This window comes from Salvelinus alpinus, chromosome 11 (genome assembly GCF_045679555.1).
Source record: "Salvelinus alpinus chromosome 11, SLU_Salpinus.1, whole genome shotgun sequence".
In the NCBI taxonomy this organism is placed as follows: Eukaryota; Metazoa; Chordata; class Actinopteri; order Salmoniformes; family Salmonidae; genus Salvelinus; species Salvelinus alpinus.
Genome location: NC_092096.1, coordinates 48250167 through 48271388, shown reverse-complemented (window position 1 = coordinate 48271388; position 21222 = coordinate 48250167). Strand labels below are relative to the sequence as shown.

The window sequence follows — 21222 nt, the reverse complement described above, 5'->3', positions numbered from 1 at the left end:
TCAGGCGCCGCTCCAGAATTTACCATAAGTGACTGACACACATACTCTTTATTAAACCCCTGTGCTCCTTTGAGACACCTCTTTCAAAGTCACTGAGGTCTCTTCGTCTAGCCATGGTAGCCAAAATAATACGTTGTATCCCTCATTTACTCAAGTGTTCACTGTATTTTGGCAGTTAGGCTACCTGTGAAAGATATATTTTAGAAAAACACCAATGGAGAGTATTCATTAGCTATTGGCCTCTCTCTCTCTCTCTCTCTCTCTCTCTCTCTCTCTCTCTCTCTCTCTCTCTCTCTCTCTCTCTCTCTCTCTCTCTCAGAAAAGACAAGCTTGCAGACATGTAGCTGTGCTATTCTCTATAGACACACACTCTCTCTTATTTCAGAAAAACACATACTATTAGAGAACACATTAGATAGTAGATTCAGACAGGGAAATGGATAGCCAGGGAAAACACCATCCTGCCAGACTAAGAGAGAGAGAGAGAGAGAGAGAGAGAGAGAGAGAGAGAGAGAGAGAGAGAGAGAGAGAGAGAGAGAGAGAGAGAGAGAGAGAGAGAGAGAGAGAGAGAGAGAGAGAGAGAGAGAGAGAGAGAGAGAGAGAGAGAGAGAGAGAGAGAGAGAGAGAGAGAGAAAGAGAGAGAGAGAGAGAGAGAGAGAGAGAGAGAGAAGGAAAAAGTGAGAGTTTCCGTACATTAGAGTCACAGTAGATTCAGACAGGGAAATTCATAAGAAACATATACAGTTGAAGTCAGAAGTTTACATACACCTCAGCCAAAAACATTTAAACTCCTTTTTTCACAATTCCTGACATTTAATCCTAGTAAAAATTCCCTGTCTTCGGTCAGTTAGGATCACCACTTTACTTTAAGAATGTGAAATGTCAGAATAATAATAGAGAGAATGATTTATTTCAGCTATTATTTCTTTCATCACATTCCCAGTGGGTCAGAAGTTCACATACACTCAATTAGTATTTGGTAGCATTGCCTTTAAATTGTTTAACTTGGGTCAAACGTTTTGGGTAGCCTTCCACAAGCTTCCCACATTAAGTTGGGTGAATTTTGGCCCATTCCTCCTGACAGAACTGGTGTAACTGAGTCAAATTTGTAGGCCTCGTTGCTCGCACACGCTTTTTCAGTTCTGCCCACACATTTTCTATGGGATTGAGATCAGGGCTTTGTGATGGCCACTCCAATACCTTGACGTTGTTGTCCTTAAGCCATTTTGCCACAACTTTGGAAGTATGCTTGGGGTCACTGTTCATTTGGAAGACCCATTTGCGACCAAGCGTTAACTTCCTGACTGATGTCTTGAGATGTTGCTTCAATATATCCACATCATTTTCCATCCTCATGATGCCATTCTATTTTGTGAAGTGCACCAGTCCCTCATGCAGCAAAGCACCCCCACAACACGATGCTGCCACCCCCGTGCTTCACGGTTAGGATGGTGTTCTTCGGCATGCAAGTCTCCCCCTTTTTCCTCCAAACATAACAAGGGTCATTATGGCCAAACAGTTCTGTTTTTGTTTCATCAGACCAGAGGACATTTCTCCAAAAAGTATGATCTTTGCCCCCATGTGCAGTTGCAAACCGCAGAATGCTTGCGATAAGTGAGCGGTATGGTCGGTGTTGATCATTTTCAGTTTATCGTCCCAGCTCTGTTTACAACCTTTAGCCTCTAAATGCATTGTGCATTACACTTTAGTGTATCTTCCTTAGAGCAGATGTCCTAACGTTCTCTCTCTCTCTTTCTCTTAGACAGAGAATTGCATGAGAAATGAATATATAGCCGTTAGGGACTTTATGCGTTGTGCATTAGACTTTAGTACTTCTTCCTTAGTAGAAACATTCAAGTATTATAATGTGTTCCTTTTCTCTTTAGAGCACAGGTTCTGAGTGTGTTCGGAGTTTTCCCGAAGGGAGGAAAAGATGCCATCCGAAAAGAAGGAACACTAAATGTTTTTCTAGCATCAACCCTAACTTTAATCTTGTCTCTACCTTCTTGCCCTTTGTGCTGTTGTCTGTGCCCAATAATGTTTGTACCGTGTTTTGTGCCGCTCCAATGTTGTGCTTCTACCATGTTGTTGTCATGTTGTGTTGCTACCATGCTGTGTTGTCATGTGTTGCTGCCTTGCTATGTTGTTGTCTCAGGTCTCTCTTTATGTAGTGTTGTGTTGTCTCTCTTGTTGTGATGTGTGTTGTTCCTATATTTATATTTTTTGAATCCCAGCCCTCGTCCCCGCAGGAGGTCTTTTGCCTTTTGGTAGGCCGTCATTGTAAATAAGAATTTGTTCTTAACTGACTTGCCTAGTGAAATAAAGGTTAAATAATATAAAATTAAAATCTTAAAAAGCAAAAATAACAAAAGTTATAAAAGAGCTGAAAGCTCCTGTTCTTTCTTATAGGCAATTTCCTGGTTTGAAATCCTAATTCTGTCCTTTCTGCCATGGTTGTCTAGTGTCTATTCACTACCAATCCCCTAAAGGCATTTGTTGTAGATGGATGTCTTTTCTACCATGGCCATCTAGGCATATGTTAGAGATGGATGATACACGCACACACACACACATATACACACAAACACACACACAAACACATACGCATGTATTTGTGTTGTAGATGGATGAGTGTGCATCATGTGGGTCAGCATCGTTCCCGATCATTTCCGTCTGGTTGCTAATGGTGATGGATGGGAGCGGTGGGAATACCTCGTCCATGATGGGTTTAGCATGAAGAACGCCACCATCTTAGAGAGCAACAAATGGATGGAGGGATGGATGGAGGGAGGGATAGAGGAAGGGATGCTGGGAGGGAGGGAGTGACGGACCAATGGATGGATAGACTGACAGACGGACTGGCACACAGGCAAAGATTGACTGATTGATAGCAGCACATACACTTTGTGCACCTATTTTAACGTTCGTAATCGATCTTTTGTAATGAGACACACAAGCTGTTTCCATCTGAGTTGTGAGGTAGTTTGTATCGAGTTTGTTCTCCTTTGCGAGCATAGTCCATTTACAAGAAGAACAGAGGAAAAACAAGAAGGGACTGGTGTCATACACTTCCTTTCTCGCTCTATTTTCTCACACTGTCAATTTGCCTCGCTTTCTGTATTGTCTCTCGTACTTTCTCCGTCCGTCTCCATTTATTTTTGCCTCTCTCGCTTTATTTTCGTTCTCTCTCTTTTCTTCCTTTCTCTTTTCTTTCTCTCTCTTTCTGGCTCACCCTAAAAATAGTCTCTCTGGCATTTTGTCTGCTGCTCAGAAACCTCTTGAAAGAGGAAGCTGCACACACATGCACGCGCACACGCATGCACACACGCGCGCACACACACACACACACACACACACACACACACACACACACACACACACACACACACACACACACACACACACACACACACACACACACACACACACACACACACACACACACACACACACACACACACACACACACACACACACACACACACACACACACACACACACACACACTCTTGAGACACTTTCTAAGTCATGTAAGGCAATCATGGTCATTTCGAAACTCAGGAAAAGTTTGTGGTCATACGCACATCCTTTAAAACGTAGGTGCTGGGCTAATGAAGCATACTTGTGACGAACAGGAAGTCCCGCACACTGTTTATGCTCCCAATTCACTGTTTTATTGACAGTGTTTCGATCCAAACCAGATCAGGTGTGCGTGTGTGTGTGTGCTTGCATGTGTGAGTGTGTACTTGCGTGTGTGTTCACTCTCTGCTGTAGAAACATCAACAGTCCTTTCTCTCCTGAATTAAAGATCCACTTGTGTGTGAAATGGCACCCTATCCCCTATATAGAGCACTGCTTTTGACCAGAAAAAGGGGCGCTATATAATAATGGGGAGCCATTTGGAACGCAGCGTTGGCGTATCTGGAAGGAAGGATTAGGAGGAGAGAGTCACCGCTGAAAAGACACATCTGCCAATTAAATGTTAAGCGTAGACACTGTGTATATGTGCGAGTGTGTGTGTATGCATGTATATGTGTGTGTGTGTGTGTGTGTGTGTGTATGCGTGTGTGTGTGTGTGTGTGTGTGTGTGTGTGTGTGTGTGTGTGTGTGTGTGTGTGTGTGTGTGTGTGTGTGTGTGTGTGTGTGTGTGTGTGTGTGTGTGTGTGTGTGTGTGTGTGTGTGTGTGTGTGTGTGCGTGTATATGTGTGCACCCACATACTTGTGTTTGGGAGATGTTGGCCCTTGGACAATGGAAAATAAGAAGAGAGGGAAAAATAGAGAGAACTAAAGAAAGAAAGAAAAGACAGAAATAGGTCAAGTGCAATCAGACGCCATTGTACCACGAGGACCTGGCTGCTTCCGGAGAGAGAGAGAGCGAGAGAGAGAGAGCGAGAGAGAGAGAGAGAGAGAGAGAGAGAGAGAGAGAGAGAGAGAGAGAGAGAGAGAGAGAGAGAGAGAGAGAGAGAGAGAGAGAGAGAGAGAGAGAGAGAGTTTCCAGAATCTACGGTATAGAACAAGGTCATAAAGAGTTCTATTCAGTAGCTCAGAAGCACAATACAGAAACAGACAAACCGTGCTGAACCTTAACATTCGTCTCAACAAAGCTCTTTCGAACTAAACTGACGACAGTATTTCATGAGGAGAGATCTACAGAGAAGGTATAATATTTGTAGACAAACACATTTAGATTGAAAGAATTAGAAGTCTTGTAAACAATGTCTTCACATTATACCACAGCCAAAGATTTAGATATACATGTAGGTCTACAGATTGTTCAGTATTGAATGGGAATGTTCATTTTAGTTATTGTCATTCTATGGCCTGGCTAACTGTCATGCCCTTTATGCAAGGGGTTTGCAAACCTCTCCTCGGGGACCCCCAGCCGTTCCATGTAGTTGAACTATTCCACAGCTAGAACAACTCGGCAACCAGTCATAAAGCCCTTGACTAGGTGAATCAGGTGAGCTACGTCAGGGCTACAACACAACTGTGAAATTTCTGGGGGCCCCCGAGCAGAGGGTTGAAAACCACTGCTTTAGGCAAGTCCTAGTAGTAGTGTCAGTTGATTGCTATTTTCTATTTTTGAATCTGAAGTTACTGGAAATAGAAATGCAACGCTGACAGGAAGAAAAAAAATCTATGAAGTTGTTGTTGCCGGGTTACAGACAGACACACAAACACACACACTCAGACAATAGCTGGTTGATCAGTTAGTGGAGGGAAGTAGATTTTGGGGTGCAAGTCTGAGGTGGTGATTTTCTTGGTATAACGCAGTAAGGCAATTTGGGGGTGGTTTGGGGGGGTGCGTGTCTGTGGATTTTTGGCTGAGGTTTCGTATTGAGGAATGGCTGTGTGCAGAACTGTGAGCTTCCAGCTATTACCTCGGGGAAGAGAAAGAGAGAGTGAAAAAAAAGAGAGAGATAGAGAGAGAGAGAGAAGAGAAAGAGAGATTGAGAGAGAGATACTAAAGTGTAATGCACAATGCATACAGTATAGAGCCTAAAGGCTATATATACAGTATCTATTTCTTATGAATTTCCCTGTCTGAATCTACTGTGACTCTAATGACCAGAAATCTCTCTGATGGCGAAATAGAGGGAAGGAGCCCAGTATGCCTCTAACAGAGAGAGACAGAGAGAAAGAGAGAAGTACTAAAGTCTAATGCACAATGCATACAGTATAGGGCCTAAAGGCTATATACAGTATCTATTTCTTATGCACTTCCCTCTCTGAATTTCTCTCTCTCTCTCTCTCTCTGAATCTCTCTCTCTCTGAATCTCTCTCTCTCTGAATCTCTCTCTCTCTGAATCTCTCTCTCTCTCTCTCTCATCCATTTCCCTGTGTGAATCTAATGTGTTCTCTGATATTATATCTTTTTCTGATATAGTCGAGGGAGAGAGACAGAGAGAGAGAGAGAGAGAGCGAGTGTGTCTATAAAGAATAGCACAGCTCCATGTCCCTAGGCTTGTCTTTTCTGACTCAGTGCACACACACACACACACACACACACACACACACACACACACACACACACACACACACACACACACACACACACACACACACACACACACACACACACACACACACACACACACACACACACACACAGCAGATTTGCCCAAGCATTCATCCCAAATGGCGTCCTATACCTGTTACACTGAGTGTACAAAACATTAGGAACACCTGCTCTTTCTATGACAGACTGACCAGGTGAATCCAGGTGAAAAGCTATGATCCCTTACAAATGTCGCCTGTTAAATCCATTTCAATCAGTGTAGATGAAGGAGAGGAGACAGGTTAAAGAAGGATTGTTAACCCTTGAGACAATTGAGACATGGATTGTGTAAGTGTGCCATTCAGAGGCTGAATGGGCAAGACAAAATATTGAAGTGTCTTTGAACGGGGTATGGTAGTAGGTGCCAGGCACACTGGTTTGAGTGTGTCAAGAACTGCAACGCTGCCAGATTCTTCCACGCTCAACAGTTTCCCGTGTGTGTCAAGAATGCTCCGCCACCCAAAGTACATCCAGCCAACTTGACACAACTGTGGGAAGCATTGGAATCAACATGGCCCAGCATCCCTGTGGAACGCTTTCAACACCTTGTAGAGTCCATGCCCTGACGAACTGAGGCTGTTCTGAGGGCAAAAGTGGCAGCAACTCAATATTAGGAAAGTGTTCCTAATGTTTTGTACACTAATTATGCACAATAATATATAATAACGTAATAAGGTATCCCCTATGGGCCCTGTTCAAAAGTAGTGCACAATGTAGGGAACAGGGTGCCATTTGAGATGCAGGAAGTCTGTGAATTACTCATCAGGTTGGTATAGTATCACACAGAGGGAGGGAGTGTTTCTGTCTTTCTGTCTGTCTTTATCGCTTCTCTTTCTCCTGTCGTTATCCACACACGCATCTTCTCTTTGTCTCCCTTTGTTCTCTCCATCCTTATCTCTCTTTCCTCTCCTCCTTCTCTCCCCTGTTCTGTCCCACCGCGTGTCATCTCTGTTCGCCTTCTCGTAAAACCCCCTCCCTCGCTCTCTTCTCCTTCTCTCTTTCTGTCTCTCTAGCTCCTCTCTCCTTTCTCTCTCTATCTCCCTGGTCCAGTGGCTGTCCTTTCTCTAATGGTCTGTCAGTCTAATGATGGAAGACGCTACCCTAATGTTGTTTTAAAATTACACAGAGGAGGAGAGGAAGAGAGAGAGGAGAGAAGAGGAAGAGAGAGAGGAGATGAGAGGGTGGAGATGAAAGGTGAGGAAGAGAGGAGAAACGAGAAGATGACAGGATAGGGAGATGAGGAGAGGAGAGATAAAAAGCCAATACAGCACATTGAATTAAAATGAGAAGAGAGAGAGAGAGACAGAGAGAGAGAGAGAGAGAGAGAGAGAGAGAGAGAGAGAGAGAGAGAGAGAGAGAGAGAGAGAGAGAGAGAGAGAGAGAACTATTGATACTTTGATACAAGGCTTGTCATTTCCCAACATTCCATAATGTCCAGTGTTCTCATTGGACAGATGATGACTCCAGGTAGACCTGACAGCCAATCAATAGAAACGAGGTTGGGAGGCTCCAGTTAACAAAGAACAGACAGGGATGGAGACGTGTGTGTCTTCTCTGATGACTGGCCCAACCCTGTCTATCAATGATAATCAATCATTCACAGTTTATAAGATAGTCTATATTAGTTTAACATATTAAACATCAGAACATGCTATAGATTATCAATATGTTGTCTATCTAACAGGGACGGTTAATGGAAACTGAATTTACGTTTGATATCTGGATAGATTTGGTCCCTCCCTCTCTCTCTCTCTCCCTGTTTTCTCAGTCACTGCTCCTCTCTCCATCTCTCTTTCATCTCCCCAGGTATTGACCCACAAAGCTGAATCAGGCCAGAGCTATAAATCACACACCATCACTCTATCACTGAGCTACACACACACACACATACACATGCACGGACACACACTCACCACACGCCTACACACGCGTACATGCACCACACACAGACACACACAAATCCCCATCTTCCTACATGCAGTATCATCCCACACACTCATGTCACACTATAGCTATAATTCAGCCCTCAGAGAGAGAGAGATGAAGACAGTAAGAGAGATAGAGAGAAAGAAAGAGAGAAAAGGAGAGAAAGGAAAGAGAGAGAGACAGAGAGATAGAAAGAGGGATATGTGCATCCCTTCTTTCACCTCTTCTTCTAGAGGTCTTTCTTGTGTACCTTGTGAAAATCCTAATTAGGGACCTGCCCTTTTCTCTGTCTGTGTGTGTGTGCGTGTGTGTGTGTGTGTGTGTGTGTGTGTGTGTGTGTGTGTGTGTGTGTGTGTGTGTGTGTGTGTGTGTGTGTGTGTGTGTGTGTGTGTGTGTGTGTGTGTTGTCTTCTTTTTTGTCAGACCAAATGGGGGCAAGGTAAACAAAAGCAAAAACAGCAGTAAATAAAAAGTCTAAGGCTTTATTTACCTGGAGGAAGAGAGAGAGAAAAAGAGAGAGAAAGAGAGCGAAAGAGAAGAAGAGAGTGATAAAGAGATAGAGAGTAATAAAGAGCGTTGACTAGGAACTAGTGCTGGCACAATTACTGTATAACCGTTTATACCATGACATTGTTGAATACTCCTTTCTGAATGGCGTGCATTATTTCCCTATAACGCACGATATATTTGCACGGTAGAATTCAATGTCTATGGTTCCTTCTTACATGTTCTATGTTTGAGCTGCTTTTGAAAGCAAAAGTAGAATTGAAAACATTATTGGCATTGTTGAATTCGAAGCTAGGAATGATGGTTTAGTTAGCTAAACTAGCGGGACTGTTTGTTTGGTTACCAAGGCAACTACTGTCGCTCTCTAGTAAACTTGCTAGGTACTTCAATGGATGTTGAACACATTTCTAGCAGCAAATGTGTTAAAATTACAGCCATGGTATAAAAGGGATAATCAATTTGTGGCTCTATGCGTTCTCTGGAAAATAATTTAACTCCATGGAAGGTGAGTTCCACTCAGCTATAGCGTGTCGTTGAACACACCTTCCACGTCGTTCATTATTTTCTATAGAATGCATAGCCTCTTGTTGATTATCACTTACGTAACCTATGTTTATGGATGAAGACCGTCATGAAAATAAAATAACCGTCATAGCCGTTTAAAAATGAACAGCTTACTAAAGACGGAACTGCTGGGTATTCGTGCAGTTGAGTCCGTTTCTGCTGTAACATGGACTCTTAACAGCGTGATGAAACTTTGTTGCTCCTTGCTGAAACAAGCAAGGTGTTGTAGCAAAGATTCTACATTCCATGTTAATGTATAATGTTAATTCAAACTATGTTAAGGGTAGACTCAACGAAATGACGTTGCACGAGCAGCACCGCAGATATTGAGATGAGCAAGATGCAAGACTTCGCTCTCACACAGTCACACACAGTATCTGCACATGTGTATGGGTTATCTTCATGCTCTTACAGCGTGGTAGCTAGGGCACCAAAACATCTGAGAAGTTGAGCCTCGCCCTTGAACACTCTTAGTTGTTGGGGAAATTGACCCACTATAATGTTTACTTTCTGCAACTACGTCATATTGCTGAGTCTAGCTTTAACTGATGTGGCTCTGTAATGTCAGTTTAGTTAAATAAAAACAATCACAGCACATTGATGGCTACTCTTCCTGCTTTACTTCGTAGCTTTATTCCCAGCTTTGCTCATTTGGGTAAACTCGCAATGGCCGCCAGTCCAACCATTATCCCATCATTGGCGAGAATGATGACGCCCATACTATTCATTCTATTTCTATGGCAGCACATGCTGTCAGGAGGAGAGGAGAAAATGTGCATCTGTATAATATACAGTACCGGTCAAAAGTTTGGACACACCTACTCATTCAAGGGTTTTTCTTTATTTTTATTATTTTCTACATTCTAGAATAATAAGAATAATAGTGAAGATAACCATCCTATGAAATAACACATATGGAATCATGTAATAACCAAAAAAGTGTTAAACAAAAATATATTTTATATTTGAGATTCTTCAAAGTAGCCACCCTTTGTCTTGATGACAGCTTTGCACACTTTGAGCCAATCAGTTGTGTTGTGACAAGATAGGGATTCTATACAGAAGATAGCCCTATTTGGTATAAGACCAAGTCCATATTATGACAAGAGCAGCTCAAATAAGTAAAGAGAAATGACAGTCCATCATTACTTTAAGACATGAAGGTCAGTCAATCTGGAACATTTTAAGTGCAGTCGCAAAAACCATCAAGCGCTATGATGAAACTGGCTCTCATGAGGACCACCACAGGAAAGGAATAACCAAAGTTTCCTCTGCTGCAGAGGATAAGTTACCAACCTCAGAAATTGCAGCCCAAATAAATTCTTCAGAGTTCAAGTAACAGACACATCTCAACATCAACTGTTCAGAGGAGACTGCGTGAATCAGGCCTTCATGGTCGAATTGCTGCAAAGAAACCACTACTAAAGGACACCAATAATAAGAAGAAACTTGCTTGGGCCAAGAAACACAAGCAATGGACATTAGACCAGTGGAAATCTGTCCTTTGGTCTGATGAGTCCAAATCTGAGATTTTGGTTCCAACCGCCGTGTCTTTGTGAGACGCAGAGTAAGTAAACGGATGATCTCTGCATGTGTGGTTCCCACCGTGAAGCATGGAGGAGGAGGTGTGATGGTGTGGGGGGTGCTTTTCTGGAGACATGTTAGTGATTTATTTAGAATTCAAGGCACACTTAACCAGCATGGCTACCACAATATTCTGCAGCGATACGCCATCCCCTCTGGTTTGTGCTTAGTGGGACTTTACATTTTTTTTCAACAGGACAATGACCTAATACACCTCCAGGCTGTGTAAGGGCTATTTGACCAAGAAGGAGAGTGATGGCCTCCACAATCACCCGACCTCAAACCAATTGAGATGGATTGGAATGAGTTGTACCGCAGAGTGAAGGAAAAGCAACCAACAAGTGCTCAGAATATGTGGGAACTCCTTCAAGACTGTTGGAAAAGCATTCCAGGTGAAGCTGGTTGAGAGAACATCAAGAGTGTGTAAAGCTGTCATCAAGGCAAAGGGTGGCTACTTTGAAGAATCTCAAATATAAAATATATTTTGATTTGGTTAACACTTTTTTGGTTACTACATAAATCCATATGTTATTTCATAGTTTTGATGTCTTCACTATTATTCTATAAAGAAAAACCCTTGAATGAGTAGGTGTGTCCAAACTTTTGACTGTGTATTTTTTGGTATATATTTTTGGGGCTATTCGAACAGTTATTACAGTGATCGCTGTCATTTGGCTGGCCAAAAACCATCATCCAAAATTCCATGACCATCACAGCCCTACTCAGAACAGATGACAACAGGGCCCTTTGGAAGACAGGACACCTGTTCGTGTACATACACACACACACCTGTTACCTGTAGGCAACTCTGTAGGCACTCTGCCTCCATCCTCCCTCCCCCCTCACTGTCATAGGTTTACTGAACAATACCCCCCTCACCCTATTGTTTCCCCTCCCCCCTAGTGTTTTCCCTATTCCACACCTCACATTCGAGTTCCCCAATACATTCGACTTACAGTATTCTATATTCTCCAGTACTAGCACACTAAGCTTGGAAGCCAATAAATTCATGTGAATTATTGACGATGCACTTAGGCTGATGTTATAATTTCCCTTTTTTGTAATATATATATATATTATATGACATCACATTTTATGTATGTTTCTGCATATGTACTATGATGTTCTAATAAACCTAAACATAAGCTATGGGTAAAAAATGGGTTCCTACTGGTTCCTACTGTTTCCCCCACCTACTTAGACACTCTTCTGGTAACCCTGGAAACCAACAATCCCTTGAGGCCTAAGCACCGGTTCGACCTAGGGGAAATCCTAACCACTCTAACCATTTTGGGGCTGACTGTCATAGTTGTAGTGTTAATGTTTGAGTTTGTGTGTTTGTTAATGGTTTAATTTAATCATGTCTGGGTGACATGTCAAGGCTAATAACACTTAGCTCTGAGCTAACGAGCATGATGCAAATACACTGGGGACTACTGAGGGGGTGGAGGAAAGAAACAGAGAGAAAGAGAGAGAGAGAAAGAGAGAGAGGGGGAGAAAGATGGGAAAGGGAGGGAGAGCGGGAGAAGGGGAGAGAGAGAGAGAGAGAGAGAGCGAGAGAAGGGGGGATAGATCCAGGAGGGAGGGAAGGAGTTGGGAGAGAGAGACAAAAAGAGAGTAGCGAGAGAAAGGGAGATTGTTTGTGTTTGCCATTAATTAGCATACTGTATCTGTTTTGTTGAAACAAATCAGTGCTCATTTTCACAGACAAACACACATGCACGCATATACACACACACACACACAGTTCTAATCCAATCAGCCTATAGTTATAAGGGGCCAAATTCTCAGGTCTATGACTAGGTTAATCTGAGTCATGTGACTTCAGGAAACACAATCTAATAATCTCTCTCTCTCACACACACACACACACCCACACACACACACACACACACACACACACACACACACACACACACACACACACACACACACACACACACACACACACACACACACACACACACACACACACACACACACACAAACTATTTTAGGCATGGTTCCGCATTGCATGGCCTATTTAATTGACAACTTGCAATCCAATCTAGGCTTTGATATTAGCTACTGTAGCTCCTGTGCTATTATCGTACAACCTAACGATTATCTAACCAATCATCAATACAACCTAGCGTTGTCACGATACCAGAATTTTGACTTCGATATCAATACCAGAGCTGTGTTCAAATACCCATACTAACATATTGTATACTACATACTAAATGACTATATGCTGCCTACTATATACTATTAGTTCATTTTAGTATACCGTAAACGAACGGTATCCTTTCAGTTAAGCGTACTAGCGCTTCACCCGTCTTCAGGAAGTTGATGCTGTTGCTATGCAACCTCTTGCTAGCTTGTTAGCATAACAAATGACTAGCTAGGCATCTTACGACTTCGGGTAAGTTCGTAAATTCAATCTGGAGTGCCAGAGTGCGCTCTGGGCGTTCGTAAATTTAGAGCATTGTCATATTGTCCATTCATAAATTCAGAGCGTTGTCAGTTTGTTCGTTCGTAAATTCTGTGCGTTTTGCTCTTGGAGCGTTCAGAGCACACACTGGATGCTCTGGCCGAGGAGTAGGGTTGATCCGAGCTCACAACGGCAGTCAAACACCCAAACTAACTGGAAAACATTGGCTAGCTTGCTACTTCCAGACACAAATGAGAGAACACCTCACTCTGACCATTTTACTAGCCCTAGCAGAGCTGGTTAAACAATTTTCATGTTATCTAGAGGGTTGGTGAGTGTAACTGCGCTGCTGGCAACAATTTAATTACGATTTTTTGCAAACGTTTACTGACACCGGCCATATTCAATGGGTGTTGAGCGTAAGTAAATTCATCAGTTATTCGATGCTCTGTCACACTCAGAAGAGAGTGCTCTGAAATCGGAGTAGATAGCCAGAGCGAATTAACAATGTCCATTAAGAAAGCACAACGATTTTACCACGTAGCTAAGCTAAGAATGATGTGAATAATCAAGTCAATAAACGTTGGGTAGTTAGTTAGATAGCATATAGTTAATATACTGGTGTATTAGTAGCCAACTAACGTTAGGTAGCTAGCTAACATACCGGTACATACTGCTGTAATGATATGCTGTGCGGTTCGTAAGGATAGCGTAGCTAACAAACTGTCAGCCAACATAACGTGTAACGTTACTTTATTACGTAACGTTACTTTATTACATTGCTCAACATTTTCTTAACATTTGTCATAATTAGTTAAAGCAATGAATTTGTATCCGCTCTAGTCGGACTTCAGCTGCATATTTTCCTCCATTTTCTTAAAATCTGAAAACGTTGTGAAGCCACGCCCACTTTCTGAAGAATTGCATTATGGGCCCTAAAAGCACGGAAATAGTGTCCACTGCTTGTATACTTCGTATTTTGGTGAATTTAGTACGACATCTGCAGACTTTTGGCATACTAACTGTATCCATACTATGACCAATAAGCATACTACATACTCAATTTACTTCACAAATAGTATAGTTAGTGCAGTTAGTATGAGTATTCGAATTCAGCTCAGGTTAAGTATCGCAATACTCGATCACGATACTCGATACCAAAACGATAACAAAACGATACCACAACAAACAAAAAAGAAGGGGTATTAGCCAAAGTCACACAATGGCACATCATCCAGACAGATGAACTCAGCTACTGCTCTGTTCAATATCATTACGTTTGAAAATGTTTCTGCACATTTTTCAGAGACAGCCATGTATGCATTAATTAATCAATCATACAATCAATCTTACTTTGTTTTTACCAACCTAACTACAAAACAACATAATGATAATAATTGATTTGAATGGTACATCTCTATTGATGAACTGGGTAAATCAAGATGTATCTTAGGTCATTTCACAATACAGGTGAATGCATATTATTCAATAGGAGTGTGTGCGTGCATTGAGATATTGAGCTTGTTTTAGCTGATTTCATGGGGCTACAGATGACAAAACAATCCCTTCCATTTAAGACTTATTTTAATTGAGACTGCTAGGAGAACATATTATTTTATTGTACTGGTCAACATTTGCATAGAAGAAGCAATATATTTTTTTTTAAGTGTGCGGTGTCTCTTTAAAAAAGTAATGACGTAATTCACCAGGCAGAACGTGGCTTTGGAATATGACTTTGTGGCTATGGAATCTAGTGGAAACCAGATGGGAGGTGAGGAAGACGAAGAAGTGAATTCGTTTTTGGCGGCGAGGGAAACGAATTGAATTAATAAAGTTTTTGGTGACAATCAGCTTTGAAATCAGCATATATTGCATTATGGTTTGCAACCAAACAAAGTACTAGGGTTGTGAATTCAGCTGTAAGCTAGCAAGGAAAGTTAGCCTACAAATTAAAGATAGAAGCTACCAGTATCGTCTTGCGCTGTCTAAAGGTGTTCTAGCCTGTATGGACATTGTTTTGCGAAAAGTAATAAACATTTTCAAAATGTCTACATGCCGCGTTGCATTATTCAAGTGTGATAACTTCTGTGCAGCATGAGTGGCGAGGTAACAATGCAGCCAGATAGCTCGAGCAACGAATGAATAAGTGGAGCAGGCACTTTGGTCTTCGCTCTATAAAGGGGCTGCGCTGATACAGATGTGATCCTCTCAATCACGTGAGACACATTTGACAGAAGTACTGAAGGTTGAAAAAATGATGGTGCCGAACCTTTTTAGTTTTCGATGCCAGCTGCCCAACAAAATGATACCTTCCATCAGCTACATGTCATCAGTATTCCTCAGAGATGGGGCCATACCCCAAACGATTTAATACAATTCCATATTGCATTCTGTCTCTGTTGTTCATTCAGTTAATCATTCAGCCTGTACTAGAATAAAATATAAATATATATATATGTCATTCAGCAGATGCTTTTATCCAATGCGACTTACAGTCATGCGTGCGTAAAGTTATTACATATTGGTGGTATCAGGCATCGACCCCACTATCCTGGCATTTGCAAACACCATACTCTAACAACTACCAGCTGGGTTATTTGCATATCTCTGGTCAAAGTTAGTGCAATATATGGGGATAAGTGCACTCTATGGGAAAGGGCATAGGCCAATAGGGTATCATTTGATTGAACCAGCTGTCTCAGGAACAAACACAGCCATGAGATCACTATAAAAACAACACCATATAGGTGACAGCTATGGCTTCATATTGATCCACAATGATCTATGACTGTCGATCAATAACTGTAACGATTCAACCCGGCAATCACTATAAATGTATTGACCAAATTCAAACAAACTTGATGTCTTACTCAATAATACACTGTTATTAATCAGTTACTAATCAGTTGCCATGATGTGTGTGGGTGTGAGTGTGTTTTCAGAACATTAAGCCTAGGCCTACTATCCTAACCAGGATCAATTCCATAGTTCATCTCTCATGATGACAAGACAAATAGGCCTATAATGCCCTATAATGCCACTCATGCTTGCTCCTGAGTGGCGCAGCAGTCTAAGGCATTGCAGCTCAGTGCAAGAGGCGTCACGACAGTCTCTGGTTCGAATCCAGGCTGTATCACATTCGGTGGTGATTGGGAGTCCCATAGGGCGGCGCACAATTGGCCCAGCTTCGTCCGGGTTTGGCCGGGGTAGGCCTTCATTGTAAATAAGAATTTGTTCTTAAATGACTTGTCTAGTTAAATAAAGGTTAAATAAAATAATAAAGTGTGTGTGTGTCTCCTACCTTGGCACGTAACTGTCCTGACGTGGACACTTTCCGGATCAGCTTCTGCTCCGTCTCGTCCGTCTCTCCGTCGCTATCCGAGCTCTCTTCCCCGGGTTCGGGCTGCGCTAGGCGGTCAGATTCCTGTGAAGACGTCGACTCCCGCGGTTCTTGGACGTACAAGACATTCGGGTTTAGTTTGGAAGCCATGATGGTGATTGTTTGAAGGAACGGACTTGGAAAAAGGAGGAGAGGAGAAGATGGGACGTGATGTGCGTGACCAGACTTCAATCTTCACACTTCGTCCGTTGATCTAAGGTAGCCTCGATCCTCTGAAAAGAATGAATGATTCATATTTTATTATTTAAAAAAGTGCCAGTTGGCAGTTAGTTAGGCAGGTGTTTGAAATATCCTCGTATGTCAGAGCAAGACAGTTTGAAATGTCCCCGCATGTCAGCTAGAGCAAATCAGTTTGCCACTCTCACTGTTTGGGTTTGCGTTTTGATGGTGTAAGTCATATGGACTGTACCATTGTGTGAAATCATTATTTTAATCCATGCAAACTTAAAATGGCTTAACTTGGGTGGTGTTGCTGTTAACACAGTTAACACAGTTCAGAAAATGGAGTGTTGCTAGGGTGGGAGTGACAGTACATTTTTTTCTCTTTACTGGTTCCTCTGCTAAACTGTCTTGGTCACAAGTGGTGAAGCCTATACCACTTGTGTGAATACCAACACAATCATTTTGACTTTATGCAAACTGTTAGAATGGTTAACCTGGGTACTGTTAAACTGTTTAGCCGGTTGTTGAGTTAAAACAAACGTAGAGCTACATTTGGCTGCCCACAACATGAAATGTAGGCCTATTTCTCTACATAGGGCAATAATAAGACATATGCCTTACTCATTGTATAACAGCTTTTTCTGAACATCTGCTATTGACGATAATGAAGATGATGATGATGGTTATTACAAAGGATAGGTCTAATATAGCATTAACTAAACGATGACATGACAATAAGCCTTCGTGCTTCAACAGTGATGAAAAGACAGTCATAAAATATAACATGACTACGAAAAAAACTGTAACTGTAATCCGTTACATTAAGCCTTTAGAAAATGCAGCACATGGCACAAATTTTTCACATGCAAATAGCAGTTTTCGGTAGTGCTCAAACCATGCCATTCCATGAGAGCAGTCCTCCATGACAAGAAGATAAACAACAGAGTAGGCTAAAAAGTCCTTAATGTTGGGGTTATGCTCAGGTAAAACAATTTGCCTAATCTATATTTTCATATTTCCAGGTCCTACTCTTGAAGATCAAGCGGTATTCAATTAGGCTCATTGGAACGACTGGAAATCTGACAGACAATGGTTTTTAATGTAAAGATAGGCTATAGCCTAATCGTATTATTATCTACATCAGAAAGCAATGGGTTAGACGAAGCCTACACAACCAACCGATAAAGTAAATTCCAACATCCATTTATGGCCACCAGCTATGTAAACTCTAACATCGATTTATCCGGCAACAGATGTCGTTCAATTGGTAAAATTCATTTGTGTCTTCATCTAATGCCTCTTAAAGGGAAATTAATCTAAAAATAACTGAAAGTAATCAGATTATGTTACTGAGTTTGTGTAATCCAAAAGTTACGTTACTGATTACAATTTTGGACAGGTAACTAGTAACTATAAAGAATTAGGCTACATTTATAAAGTAACACACACACAGGATTGTCATAAAAATCATGCACACACATTCCAGTAGGCTATTACAACACACACACCGCATGCACATTTCAATTTGTCACTTTCAAGACATTTTGGCATATAATGTTATAATATGTATCGCAATAACATCATGTTATATTTCTCAGTGGTCACCTGCAGTCGAGTGGTTGCTAACAGAACACCTGACTGTCATCATGTGTCTCAAGTGTGTGTCCTGTTTCCTTGGTTTCAGCTCTCTGAATTTAACCGACGTGTTGCTACTACACAACGACCGACCTCCCCATCTAGTCTACAGTAGCCAAAGGGCAGCATGATTTCAAATCATATGACGAAACAGTAGCGCTATGCGTTTATAAGGCTATTTCTTTTGAGACGAAAACGTTAAAAAATAAACAGATTTTTCTGTAACATTCAGTTGTTTTTTCTTTGGAACAACAGGCAGTAGTCGCGAGAGCTTCTTTCTACCTTTTAGAGCTGGCGGCTCACGAGCGACAACGTTTGATCATTCATTCCATTGAGAATGGGATCGTTAATAACGACGGAGACTGGCACAAAACACGGATTTCAATTATATTCATTCATCCGTTCATCTATCAACGTATTCATTAATTTATTCCGTTCACCGGCGAAGCTCAGTAAAAACCGTTTCAATTCAAAAATCCCGTCGTCAAAATCCGGTAGCCTAAACCAGCCTCTTTCAAGCATCTAGGTAACGTTTAGGGACGAACTGTCGTGCCATGCATCTGTATTCTACCGGGGGCGATTAAATAAGTATCTCTGTTACCGTGGCGTCCCCCGCTGCTTTTGCCCGGCCTGGGTACCTGTCTCTCGGCTTGAATCCTTCCACACGACTGAGCACTATCAAATCTCTGGTTCTCTCGCTCCGCTCTCACACCGACACACACTATACGCATAGCATCGGGGGTGATTTGAATCAGTTGGTTGGGAGGGGAGGAGGAGATGGGGAGAGACAGAAGAGCTTAGAGGAAGGAGGGTGATTTGAAGGCTACTTAAACTAGCCTTCACGAGAATGCAGAGAAACAGAGAGAGAGATTAAATCAAAACTGCAAGCTAATTCTTCCCAGGTTAAACGGGGGAGTGAAACATTTACAATGAAAACACCCACAGCACCGGATAATTGTAATCAGTTTACCGGCAGTAATCAAATATGCATGGAAGATAGTTAGCCATGGTTCGGCAGTGGTTGTTGTCTCTCAATTCAATTCAAAGGGCTTTATTGGCATGGGGTAACATATGATTATATTGCCAAAGCAAGTGAAATTGATAAAGAAAAGTGAAATAAACAATAAAAAGTAAATATTACACTCACACAAGTTCCAAAAGAATAAAGCTATTTCAGATTTGCAAATAGTTAAAGTACAAAAGGGAAAATAAATATATATGGGTTGTATTTACAATGGTGTTTGTTCTTCACTGGTTGCTATTTTCTTGTTGCAGCAAGTCACAAATCTTGCTGCTGTGATTGCACACTGTGGTATCTCACCCAATAGATATGATACTTTATCAAAATCGGAATTGTTTTCGAATTCTTTGTAGTTCTGTGTAGTCTGATGGAATTATATGTCTCTAATATGGTCATACATTTGGCAGGAGGTTAGCAAGTGCAGCTCAGTTTCCACATTTTGTGGGCAGTGTGTACATAGCATGTCTTCTCTTGAGAGCCAGGTCTCTCTACGGCAACCTTTCTCAATAGCAAGGCTATGCTCACTGAGTCTATACATAGTCAAAGCTTTCCCTAATTTTGGGTCAGTCATAGTGGTCAGGGATTCTACCACTGTTTAGGGCCAAATAGCATTCTAGTTTGCTCAGTTTTTTTGTTAATTCATTCCAATGTGTAAAGTAATTTTTTACTTTTTGTTGTCTAATGATTTGGTTGGGTCTAATTGTGTTGCTGTCCTGGGGCTCTGTGGGGTCTGTTTGTGTTTATGAACAGAGCCCTTGGACCAGCTTGCTTAGGGTACTCTTCTCCAGGTTCATCTCTCTGTAGGTGATGGCTTTGTTATGGAAGGTTTGGGAATCACTTCCTTTTAGGTGGTTGTAGAATTTAACAGATCTTTTGTGGATTTTGATAATTAGCTGGTATCGGCTTTGCATGCATTATTTGGTGTTTTACGTTGTACACTGAGGATATTTTAGCAGAATTCTGCATGCAGAGTCTCAATATGGTGGTTATCCCATTTTGTGAATTTATGGTTGGTGAGCTGACCCCCAGACCTCACAACCATAAAGGGTAATGGGTTCTATAACTGATTCAAGTCTTTTTAGCCAGATCCTAATTGGTGTGTTGAATTTTATCTTTATTTTGATGTCATTGAAGGCCCTTCTTGCATTGTCTCTCAGATCATTCATAGCTTTGTGGAAGTTACCTGTTGCGCTGATGTTTAGGCCGAGGTATGTATTGTTTTTTGTGTGCTCTAGGGCAACGGTGTCTAGATGGAATTTGTAATTGTGTTGATTGTGTATATGTATTTTATAATGTCGTATGCTTTCCCCTAACACCACTTTACATCGATTTGGATAGCAAACCCTCATGCCAAATTGATTCAAAAGCTTTTTTGAAGTCAACAAAGCATGAGAAGACTTTGCCTTTGTTTTGCTTTGTTTGTCAATTAGGGTGAGCAGGTTGAATACATGGTCTGTCATACACTAATTTGGTAAAAAGCCAATTTGACATTTGCTCAGTACATTGTTTTCACTGAGGAAATTTTCTGTTTGTCACGTTCCTGACCTTATTTCCCTTGTTTTGTATTTATTTAGTATGGTCAGGGCGTGAGTTGGGGTGGGCAGTCTATGTTATTTGTTTCTATGTTTAGGTTTGTTCGTTTGGCCTAATATGGTTCTCAATCAGAGACTGGTGTTTGTCATTGTCTCTGATTGGGAGCCATATTAAGGTAGGCTGTTTTCACTGGTTGTTTGTGGGTGATTGTTGCTGTGTCTGTGTTTGTTCGCCACACGGTACTGTTTCGTTCGTTCGTTCGTTTGTTCGTTTGTTCCTGTTCGTGCGTTCATGTCTTATATGTTCTCAAGTTCAGGTCTGTTCACGTCGTTTATTGTTTTGTAGTTTGTTCAAGTGTTTTTTCGTCTTCGTTTAATAAACGATAGTATGTATTCAAACCAAGCTGCGCTTTGGTCCGAT

The 21222-nt window shown here is 41.5% G+C and overlaps 1 protein-coding gene across 5 annotated transcripts in view; it reads right to left on the bottom strand.

The window, feature by feature from the left end:
• The window catches only part of LOC139534278 (diacylglycerol kinase delta), a 117249-nt gene extending 98243 nt beyond the window's left edge, over positions 1–19006 (bottom strand). For 4 of the 5 annotated variants that reach the window (XR_011666931.1, XM_071333309.1, XM_071333313.1 and 1 more), the window contains exons 1-2: positions 18850–19006; positions 16353–16663 (exon numbers count right to left, since the gene is read on the bottom strand). Coding sequence is in view for 4 of the 5 variants with exons in the window: in XM_071333309.1 (XP_071189410.1) it covers positions 16353–16541 (189 nt within the window). In the remaining variant the exon portion in view is untranslated. Of the gene's footprint in view, positions 1–16352; positions 16664–18218; positions 18791–18849 lie in introns of those variants that run through there. The other variant, XM_071333310.1, reaches the window with a different exon arrangement.
• Between the last annotated feature and the right edge of the window lie 2216 nt (positions 19007–21222).